The sequence below is a fragment of the Diospyros lotus genome, chromosome 13, assembly GCF_014633365.1.
Source record: "Diospyros lotus cultivar Yz01 chromosome 13, ASM1463336v1, whole genome shotgun sequence".
Lineage (NCBI taxonomy): Eukaryota > Viridiplantae > Streptophyta > Magnoliopsida > Ericales > Ebenaceae > Diospyros > Diospyros lotus.
This window is the reverse complement of record NC_068350.1, coordinates 29640579-29652623: the sequence shown is the minus strand read 5'-3', so window position 1 is coordinate 29652623 and position 12045 is coordinate 29640579. Positions and strand designations below refer to the sequence as shown.

The window sequence follows — 12045 nt, the reverse complement described above, 5'->3', positions numbered from 1 at the left end:
TCCCAGTAGGGCCCTCTCTCTCTGTGAGGATCTGACTACCCATCTTGTTTTAACAAGTTCTTGACTTTTATAGTACGGTGTACCTCCTTGAAACTAATGTATTTAGTAACTCAATTAAGAACATTTGAGAAATAAAAAAAGGATTCTTCACAAGTGAGTCCAATAGTCTTCCCCTCTTTAAACCATTTTGAAAACCCACTATGGTAATCCATTAATCAAAATTGCATATTCAAAATGATTTACATTGAATCGATTTTTGCACCCGCACGGAAAGGGGCAACATAAGCAAGGAAACTTACCTTCAATTCTTCAAAAGAGCGAATCAATCAATCAGGTAAGGTACTAATACCAAACATTCCTATCGAGCATTGTTAGGAATGCTCGACACCACATCTCATCCAAGGCAAACTAAATGAGCACGTCAGAGGTAAAGAGCTTGAAATAATCAAAAGTGTATGTGATCCCATCATCAAGTTTGATTGCTAGGATACAAAACTTGTTAGGAGGGACTATGGCCATGATAGCTTGGTTAAGGGGCTAGGAAGGACCACTATCTTGGATTCCTTTTGTTCCTCCATATGCTCCATTTTTCTCTCCAAATAATAGACATCTTTCTTGTGGAGTTTCACCTAATTCTCTTTGTTCCTCCTGAAAGTAAAGCAAGATCGCTACGGGGCAAGCAGCGTAGTTCAAAAATTTGAACCTTACCCCGATCCCGGCGATTGGATCAACGTCGAAATCAAATCATTCACAAACAAATAAATAAATATAACCTTTAGATTATCGAGTCGTTCGCGGATTCGAGCCGTCCAAGCGTCCGGCCTCTAACTCGTGATACGCGGCACGCGTCCGTTGGCAAGGAGAGCAGAATAGGAGTGCTAGCTCCTTCTCCTTTGCGCGGTTTGTGTATGAACGGTAAAAGAACACCCACGTTTCAAATCGATGCCAAAAGAAACGGGAAAGAGTGAACGGCAATGCGTTTTTCAACTCTTGAAAAACGACACCAAAAATCACATCTATAATGGGCAACCTATAAAAGGATATTTATAATGAAATATCCTAGGGTTTCTAAAACCCTAATGGATTGGGCTAGCCCATTAATTCTAATTTAATTAGAATCATAAGTGGGCTTATTCTAGTCCAACTAGAAATATAATTAAATGGCCCAATCCTTTAATAGGTTAAATAAAATATTATGGCCCAAATCTAATTCAAGCCCAAATATATTTTATTTAATATTTGGCCCAAATCTAATTTGGTCCAAATATAATATTTAATATTTGGCCCAAATCTAATTTAGTCCAAATATAATATTTATTTTAATATTTGGCCCAAATCCAATTTAGTCCAAATATAATATTTAATTTAATATTTGGCCCAAATCTAATTTAGTCCAAATATTAACTTAAGCCCAAAAATATTTTATTTCCTATTTGCCACTCCAACAAATAGAAAATCATTAAATTAGAAACTCCTTCCTAATTTAATCAAATGCCATTTTTAGGAAACTCTTTCCAGTACGACGACTCCTCGTCATATCAACGTCATTACGTCTATCTGTTCTTTTTCCGTGAGAACCTACGACGGCACAACTTCTTGCCGAAGTGTCCCACTTAACCATACGTCCACTCTCCTGGTTTAAGCCAGGGACCGTGCCTATTGCGTATGACTCATTAGGCTTCCGAATATGTTGGCAATGTGTCGGTACGAACACATAAGACAAGATTGGCCTCTAGCAAGGCGTCATGCCTACCCAATTATTCAGAAGGATTCATAATCCGCAAATAACCTTTCACGAGCATGGTTATCGTGTAATACGATCCTCTCGTCAATGCATCTTATGTGATCTCAAGTATGGCGATGTGTTGCTTGATAATGATCACATGAGTTTTCTTCGGTCTTTCGGATATCTTCACTTAATAGAAAGTGAATCAATAACTCCTTATTGATCTCTTTCACCATGGCCATGGATTTAAAGTGAATATCCACCGAATGCGCCTTAGATACATCATCCTCTATCAAGGGATAGACGAGTCCCATCTTGGCTATGCACCCATCTCCATAAGCCTCATGATATACCCAACGATCGCCCACGTGCAGCCTTTGTCTAGGCCCATCGAAACGATGTCAAAGCATACCAGTCTTCTTATGAGATGACCATGACAACCTCAGGTCCAAGGATTAGTTACACCCATCTCGTATGAGAATTCCATCAACATATAACCAAAATGGATTCTCATGGCGAGACATGTCCAGTGACACGTTCTCCAACATTGGTCACCTATGTACTTGTCTAGGCATCCCCATGCCTATGGGTGTGAGACCCCCATTGCTATCACATAGCAAAAACATAGCACATACAAGTCTTACCGCAATTGTCAATGTCCATTCTTGACATTGCTACGACTTGGGACGTTTAATGATGTCTATAAACTGTGATGCATCATCTCACATCTTTATAGATTATTCACAGTATACATCATATGGACTTCTATCTAGTTTCATTTGGTTATTACAATAATAACAAGAAACTAATAGAATGACTTCTTGTGAATTTGAATAACTCCTTATTCAAATAATAACATGATTACAATTGTCAGTGTACAACATACCCAATCTGATTGGGTCTAGAGCACCTACACTAACACCTCCATGTTCTCCATTTTTCTCTCCAAATAATAGAGACGTCTTTCTTGTGGAGTTTTACCTTCATGGGTTTGGGAAGACACTGATCCCTCACTCTTTAACCATTGCAAATAGTGTCCTCCTTGGAATGGTGGATTTTATCCCTCTACCATCGGTGTTGCTCTTGGTGCCTCGAATCCAATTCTTTATTGGATTGCCTCTTCTCTTGAGAATGGTAAAGCTATTCCTGAGAAGTGATCATTGCACTAGAAGGGTTCTCAAAGTTACCACCTCTACCTCCTTGTTGCCTGAGGAAGGTGATTAACAACTCAGTTATATGTTATACTTGGTTCTCAAGTTGTGCAACTCTTTCTGTGGAAAGTTGATTTCCCTATTGGTCGTGGGATGGTTGATTGACTACAATAAGGATCCAAGCTCCACATGGTTCAGATTTTGATGTTCAAGACCTATGGTGGTAGGCACTAAGGAGGCATATTACACAAACTAGGTAATTCTCGATGGACAAGCAAGTTGCCACCAAAGTCGAGCACGTGCAAACTAATGTTGAAATCGAGGCCACAGTTGATGCCAAAGTGATGAGGGTTAAAGGGTCTATCACCACCCAATCCACGATTTGCTCACATTCCTTTTACGTACTCAAATCCAAGATTGTCTTGGCAATCTTCGAGCCCAAGCACATCCTAAGCTAACTCTTCCTACAAGAAAAAAGAGGTCGGGGTTCATCCCTCTGTAGATCCTCCAAACTCAAATCAGTCACTATTCTTGAAAATGATATAGTGACAATGTAATAAAAGCGCAATAAATGGCGTACCTCATCATTAGACATTGTGCCTTCATATAGGAGGTTTTTGCTGATAGAGTAGTTAAGATGAAGTCACGTGAACAATTGAGATAAGATCTGCTAGATTAGCTAAAAGGATTAGTTGTGGGCTCTTGCTCAAGCTCTAAGCCTGTCTTGGGCTTGCAGTGAAGGGACTTGAAGGTGAACTAAGCTCCTATGGGGTCTTCTTTGTCTCAAGGCCAACTTTTAAGGGTTGGGCCATTATAAACTTTTAACGATGCCATCATTATCAGTTCCCCATTTTTCCTGCCATCATCAATTATATGATACATAAAATGCGAGGCAAGGTAATTAGGGTCAATGTTGTCTTAGAGTAGGGAATTTGTACCTTATAAATTAAAGACTATTTCCCCATGGCATATTAGATACATTCAATGGTATAATTAAGAATCTCTAGAATTCTTTAATGGTTATTGTTACGCCTAACAAAATAAATCTACGGTGTAAATTGGGAAAAAAAATAAATAAACCAAGGGTAGAAGGAGGCAAAGCCCTTGCGTGCACTGGATCGCACCATGTGGCCGCCCCCCTACACCCCCCAGTAGGGGTTACTCGAGGATGGTGCAGCTAGGTGCCCCCTTTCCCCAACTCAAGGTCACACAATCGCCAAACGGGGGCCCTTTTGCATGGCCATGCCACAACCATAAGGCAAAGGGGCCCATACTCATGGCCGTAGCCCACCACCCGAAAGCGACCACACCCTCAAGTGAGGATCACTCTAGGATGTTGTATGTGCACCCCCACGAGCCATCACCCCCAAGTAACCATCAATCTAGGGTGCCCAACACTCGCGCTCCAACACCCCCATGTATGTGTCACTCGGGGGTGCCACATACATGCCCACACATCACACACGCTTGCCCTTACAAAACTCGATCAAAATTGTCGAGAACAACAGACCGTCTGACACCTATTAGCATCTTCCATCACTATAAATAGAGGGGTCTTTCCCCCATTCGAGTACGTCATCTCTTCCACTCACATTTTCTTCTTACATTCAAGTATTCTATACTTTTGAAATGCTTAGACATCAAAGGGTCTATGCAAAGATCCTCATCAGCAAATCCCTCCGGTCTCTAACCGATTTTCTTTCTAAGCAGGTCATCCATCGTGATCACTTCACCCAAGAAAGTCATCCATCATTCTAGAGAATCACCCATCATCCAGATACCCTTATGTCGTCATTAAACAATCTCTCATATCTAAATTCATTGTTGTAGTTAACAATAGTTATAAAAAGTAATGAAAAACGAAGCAAATGCTCCAAATATGAAGAAAATCAATTGCATAAATAATCCATATTAGCATAACTTGGAAATTTCTAAGACCCTTACAATCCCATTAAACACTATCATATAATACCACAAATTAACTCAGAGAATGGAGGAAGCGGCCTCAATCCCCGTGCCACACCACATTTCAGGGCACGGACTTAGCAAATGATGGATCAAAATTACATTATATGATGACAAATATATAGGAATTAAAAATATCAGCTGGAAAAGATACAATAAATACAAAATAAAAAAAATAAAACGCAAGGAGAAGAATCTCCCAGCATCATTCTCGCCTGGGGGATAACTAATCAAACTCAGGAAGGGCAGGCCATCTACAAAATATCAACCCCCCCAATTGAGTAGTTATCTTCAAGCAATGGAAAGGTAGAAAAACCACCTGCTTATCTTATACTGTAAAATCTACTGTAAAATCAACCAAGAAACCCAGAAAGAAGAAGAAGAAGAAGAAGAAGAAGAAGAAAGAATGTGCTCTATCAACAATTAAAATCCTTCGACACTTGCCCTTGGAACTGTTGACGAAGATTTCCGGCTGCCCTGCAGGTCGATGCCCTCCAAAGAGAGAATGGAGGAACAAGTTGCTGGAGTAAGCGACATTGGAACTGCAGGTGGCCTAGTTGGAGAAATTGACAGTCTGGTTGTTGGAGGAGATGGTGAGAAACTCGACCTGGGAGCTGGGGTGACAATGCCATTCAAGCTTGGAGATCTAGACATGTGTTTTCCAGAAATGGTTCCTGGATCTTGCAATGGAAACCGGCATGAATATTTCACGTCTTGTATGGATTTCATATGCTCCACAACAATTCGCATGGTGGGCCTCTCTGATGGATCATTCTGAAGACATCTTTGAGCTATATCAGCTACTGTCCGAGCTGCTTTGGCAGGAAACCGGCCTTTCAACTGAGGGTCCATGATCAGTGACAGTCTACAATCATCGGTCAAGAAAGGTCGGCTCCACTTAACTAAATTCCTCTCTTCCTTAGGATGCCGGCTATCAAGATTCTTCCTGCCTGTAAGCAACTCAAGTAATACAATACCAAAACTCCAAGCATTGCTCTTTGGGGTGACGAGCCCTCTCTCCAGCGTTTCCACAGAAAGGTTTGCCAATGCCTGGATAAGGTTTAAAAAAGACAAAAACAAAGAAAGAAGCTAATAATTAGTGACTCAACAATAGCATAAAAAAGGAAGCTAACAAGTAGACTCGAGAATAGCACTGAAAAAGACATGGCATGTATTTAAGGAACATGAAACACCGCTGAAATGAGCAAGACGCTGACATTTGAATTAAAAAGTATTAGAATGACCATGTCCTTCATGATGCGAAAATAAATGAACCTATAGCACTAAGAGACAAAGTTCATCGTTTATCCAGTTTCATGTACACTTGATAAAAAACAAGTCTGCTTTGTACTAATAGCCCATTATGAGCACTCCACAGACAGAACAGAGGGAGTAGTAGATAAATTTTCCATTCAGGAGTATGGTCAGAAACATTTTATCAAGCTGGGTTATTACATGGGAATATCCTATATTTTATTGGGACATGGTTTCATCCTTGCAGAACAAATGAATAGGCACTAAGGCCCGTCTCAAGGAAGCTTTGCTTGGAAAGAAGCCTTGAGCAATCTTGACTTCACATTTGTAGTTATAATCCCGTGCAAAGTGTTCCTCCCTACATGGATGATTCCCCCCCTTAATGTAAGATTACAAGAGTTTGTTGTGTTTGGTTCTCTATTGTTTGGCTTCTCAGTAATGCTGCACTCTATGCAAGTGTTAGTAGGCCATTAAATTAAGAAATACACAAGGGAATAGAATGGTGGAAATGCAGTACTTCTAGATGGCAGGATCAGATAGTAATTTAAAGGTCATTAGCCCCCCGGAAAAAAATAGAAAGTTAAAGGTGTGATTTCAACTAGATTTCACGTCTTTTCTTTATTGGCATAGTATTTGGTACTGAAAGCATATCCCTTTCCTTTGGTTTCTTTATGTTGGGATTGGGAATATTTGATAGTTCTACAGATGTATACAAATCATAAAACCACATAGGTTGAATGAGCTGGGAAAAATCCAGCATCAAGCCAACTTGTTGAAAGTTAAAAGAAGAAAGATCATTCTACTGTGTATGGATACTTACAAGTGAACTGTTTGAGATCTCTGTCTCTGGAATGTGGTTAATGCAACCATATCCCGAAAGCTTCGCACTAAAGTCCTTGTCGATCTGTATATTAGCAGTTGAAAATCCATTGAACATCGCCTGTGTGTATAAGTAGCTCAATCAGTACAAGACGCTCAGAGTTTAAGACAAAGATTGATAAGAATTCTAAACTGACAGTTAAAAAAATCTCCCGCTGAAGTGCCCATTAGATATTAAAAATACAAATCATAAAAAACTGTGAATATGTCTGATAACTTAGACATGCAGCATTCCTTAGAATTTTGGAACACAGTTGTGATTCATAGGAAATGTTATACATCAGGTAAGAAGTTTGAAATACCTGGAAAGGCCCTTCCTCATGTAAGAAAGTGAGACCTTGTGCAGCACATAAAGCAACCTTCATTCGGGCATTCCAATCGATAGGGGGGCCATCTGATCTCCCATACAAAAGCCGGTCTAGGCTTCCATGGTAAAGCCTCTCATAAACCAACATCCTTTGTTCTGATCCCTCACGTGCATGGAAACCAATCAACTTACAGAGGTTAGGATGTTGTAAAGATGCAAGAGTGTTCACCTCATTCACAAATTCCTTCAAACCCTGGACAGAAAGAGTCAAGATGAGTTGGCGGGACAAAGTTGCAGGGGTCAGGATTGTCAACATCATGCATTTTATATCCAGAATTACCTGGGTTGAAGGGTGAAGTCGAGTAACAGTGGCTTCAAGTTTTTTGGAGCCAGAAGAATCATCCCCGAAGGAAGCCCTGTACATAACGGAAGAAAGACCTTCTGACATACATCTTTCTGGAGAGAAATTTAGGCAGGCTGCTGCAATTTTATCGAATGAAAAGTTCCGGAGTAGACCCGAATGACCAGGAGGCAGTGGCAGTGGTCCAGAAGCATTTAGAGGACCAGAAGACATCACTGTTTTAAAGCTCCCCATCGCCTTCAAAACAGTAGAACTCTGAATCTGAGGGGATGGAAGGGGAAGAGGCTGAGGACTTGCAGACGGGTACTCCTTCATTGACCCAATTCGGCTTTTGGACTCTTCCTGTTCCTCACATTCCATAGATGAAAGAGCATCTTGTTCTGCTACATCGAGACTCGATGGGGCAGACAATGCCCTTGTTCGACTGTTTATCGCTTTGCTTACTGGATGCGCAGATTTCACTCTGGTCCTAAAACTTGGCGGCGCAGACTGCAATGCGCGTGTTTGGACGTGTGGTTCAGGCAATGTGGTTGGCGAATGTTCTTGAGGATTGACTCGTCTGACATAAGAAGTCTGCTCAGATTTTTTCTTTTTATTCTTCAAAACGGGGAAACAGCCCATCTTACGTTTGAAAGTTTGTGTTGGATCAGGTTTTAGTACTTGTTGCTGCCAAATCAAACAATAAAAAGAATGCAAATCAGCACACAATTCCTCAAATCATTCCATTCTACAAAGTACAGCCAGTATACAAAAACAAACAATTCTGTTCATGACATTTGATTACAAATCATACACACCCTAAGAAGTTCAAAAGAAATTTTTTAAAAATCTTCATATTTAGCAAATTTTCAAGCAACAAAAATAAACTTTCTCACACATCTGTCAAGAAGATCCTATACTTGTAAGTTTTCGAAAACGAAGTAACGGATTTAGCAAATATCCATGCATATCTTTCTGGTCTCCAGCAAGAAGAACTTCAAAAATCAAATCACAGTCCAAACATAAATCTAAAAAGGCACCATAAAACACGCAAGCGATCTATTGGGCGAAAACAGATCAGACATCCAGAAAGGATTGAAAATTCACTGATACAACCTCAACCTGGGCGACAACTAAAAAGCTCAAGCCCAAATCCAAACAACGAGGGATTACAATTTTCCTATCAACAGCACATCAGGACTAACAGAAGGAAAAACCACAAACTGGCACGGGAAATCCGATCAAAAATTCCAAAGAACGCGAGATTCAAACCTGGAAAGAAACCTTAGCAGAGTTGCGATCTTGTCTTGGCAAGCCTCGGGTGAATCAACTGCCTGCCGGAACTGAAGAATTTGTTGCGTTGGGAGAGATGCGATTCGATCTGAAGGGAGGAGCCCTAAAACTAGTCAAAGTGGAAGCAGATGATGATGGGAAGGGAAAGGGTGGGGATTTTTGAGAGAGTGAGAAGAGAGAGAGAGAGAGAGAGAGAGAGAGGGGAATATTATTAGAATGGAAATGGGTGGGGTGAGGGAAAAAAGTGGAAAGAAGCAGTGGTCAAAGCTTCAACACCCCCCCCCCCCCCCAAACTGAATTGAATTTTCAATTAAAGCTGAGAGACAGAGAGAGAGAGAGAGAGAGAGAGAGAGACGCATAATTGTGATCTACAAACCAACATAATATCGTCTCCTCTTCCCCCACTTTGACAATTTTACCCCTCTACAACCCCTCCATTTACATTAATTAAAAATCTAAATTCTCTGTTAAGAAGGTGATGTGATGTAGATAAATACTGCGTGCCACGCCGTGAGCAAGCTTGGCGTAAAGCCTAACTTGGGCCTCGTTGGATCTGGCCGTGGCTGGTATAGCTGTCTACTGTCTACGACTCTCTGAAACTGAGTGTAATTTTGTTCGCCCCTTTAATGGGTAATCATCATCCTCTCTAATTTTTTTAGGGTGAAAAATAACGAAACGGTAATTAAATTTTATTTTTATGCCGTTTCGTTATTTTTCATCCTCACAAAATTAGTGAAGATGATGATCATCCCATTAAAAGAGTGAACAAAATCGCATTCTCTGAAACTAATTAATATCCGTGTCTCCGACTACTTGGGGCAGGTGAGGTGAGGGAGTAGTAGCATCATGTGCCCTTAAAACATTTATCCTATCCTATTTTAAAAGAAACATATTATATGTATGGATAAAATAATTAATCTAATAATTAAATCAAATTTCATCATTAATTATCAAAATGTCGTGAAGGGAAGAAATCTGACATTCATTAAGCCAGATAGGGTCTAGATGAAGCTCGATCGGGCTTAGTCCATTTGGGCTTCATCTAGACGTCACAACAATAAGACAATGAGATTAAATTTAGTGAAGATATTTTTGTTATTTATCACATTCGATTATCGTCTCAATAATTCAATTATTTATATAATATAATATTTTTCATCCTAAAAAGTAACTAGCAAGGTTAGTGGGATGGCAACAAAGACTAATTTTACGCCTTTAAGCATTCTCAAATTGCAACCTTACTGGGAATGCTATTAACATTTGCAATCATACATATATCAATTTAAAATGTTATACAAAATAACGTCATTAATTACGGTTTGAAACTAAAACTTATCACTTTGATGAGTTATTAATTTCATAATAATGAAATATAAAATTATTATTACATCAAGCAAATATAAAATTCTCGCTAACATCTCTTTCTTCTTGTTCTCAATAAAGAATTGAGAAAAGAAATTTATAAATAACAACGAGTAACACAAGAATGAGTTTTGTTCACATTATATTCGTCAACTTTTTCAGATTTTATTACATTTTGTGAATCTTTGTATAAAATAAATATTCTTGTTTTCGCCCTACCGAGAAACACAAGCCTCCATCAAGAATAAACAAAAATATTGCTCGCAAAATATAATTCAAGTGGTTGCTCCATGATAAGGTGAAATTCACACAAATAGATAATGAGTTTCAACTCCTTATTCTATGTAGTGAGACAATCTCCACCTATGATTTACTTCCTTTATTGAAATTGAAAATACAAGCGACGAGGATCATACAAGAGCAGTAATCTTAAAAATAAACACAAATATTTTGTAGCTATATATAAATAAATAAATCGAATTAATTAAAAAAATTATTTTCTAATTGTTTTAATTTTATAATAATAAGAAAAAATGATAAAGTGAGAGGGGTATAAGGGTAATTGAAGAAGGAGTGAGAACGGCAGCTCGATATTCAAAGAAGGGCGCCTCGATTGATGTGACAACAACCTCAATCAAACTTTGAAAAATTATTTTAGCCTTTTTTTATTCATTGTTTGCTTTTTAAATTGATTAAAAGTATGGTAATATAACAGCTATTCTAAAATAGCATGCTACCGGTGGGTGGTCAAAGAGACCCATCGAGAGGGGTCTTTGACTGCAACTGCCAGCCGTCGGATTTCCATCATCGGACGGCTGACCTTGGCGGGCCCCACTTTAAAGCAATCTGGTGGCCCCACTGACGTCGACCCTCCCACTATTATATTACCCTTCACGAATCACGCGCCTACGGAATGTCCCATTCCGGCAATTGGAAATTGTGGGGCCCTGCCTGATTCTTTAATGCCTTTTTACATTTTGTTTTTATGTTTAATGGGAGTGTAAATAGAATATATTATTACTGTAATGCATTGTTGTATTTTTGCTATTTTTCAACACACAAAGAAAAGACAAAAATCAATTTTGTTTTGGGTGAATTATTAAAAAATTACTTAAACTTTCAACATAGTTTTAATTTTAGAATAAATTTTTAAATTTAAATAATATAAGTAATTTATTTTATAGTTTCAATGGTAGAAAGTTGTATATTCCGATTAGTTTTTCTATTAATCTACTATTTTACAAAAAAAAAAAAATATTGACTTGGTAACTACGAGACAAAAGAGAAAGAAAGATTAAAAGAATAAAACGTAAGAAAAAAAATGATCTACTAGTAGTCGATAGCTATTGCTAGCCACCATTGGTGGGCGGAAGGTTGATGAACCACTTCATTAGCCAACCTTTTACCTAGAGGTGCACCTGTAGGGGGAGTCTCCAAGGTTGACACCCATATTCGTTGTAGTAGGTGATATGTCATGGTAAAAAGTACATGAATAATAATAAATGGGTTAATCCAAATTAATTGGATCAACCCAATGACAGATGCTCGTGGGAGATCAAGTCTCCCGCAAAAAGTGGCCATCATGGCCTACAAGTCAATAGAGAAGGATGTGGGGAGTCCTTTGTAAAAGGCCCCCCCGCTGGCCAGCCATGGCAGCCACAAGAGATCCTCGAGGCAACCTTTGCCATGCTACCAAGGCCCTCGCAAGAGGCAACCACGAGGGGCGACCATCGTTGGTCAACCTTCATGACCCTAACATAATGGCGGC

General features: G+C 39.2%; 1 protein-coding gene across 1 annotated transcript; it reads right to left on the bottom strand.

The window, feature by feature from the left end:
* Positions 1-4919: 4919 nt before the first annotated feature.
* On the bottom strand, positions 4920-9194 carry LOC127789128 (probable serine/threonine-protein kinase PBL1). Its single transcript, XM_052317916.1, has 5 exons — positions 8895-9194; positions 7623-8309; positions 7278-7535; positions 6917-7036; positions 4920-5892 (listed from the first exon to the last, which is right to left on the bottom strand). The coding sequence occupies exons 2-5, from the start codon at positions 8262-8264 to the stop codon at positions 5266-5268; spliced, it is 1647 nt and encodes a 548-aa protein (XP_052173876.1). The 5' UTR covers positions 8265-8309; positions 8895-9194; the 3' UTR covers positions 4920-5265.
* Between the last annotated feature and the right edge of the window lie 2851 nt (positions 9195-12045).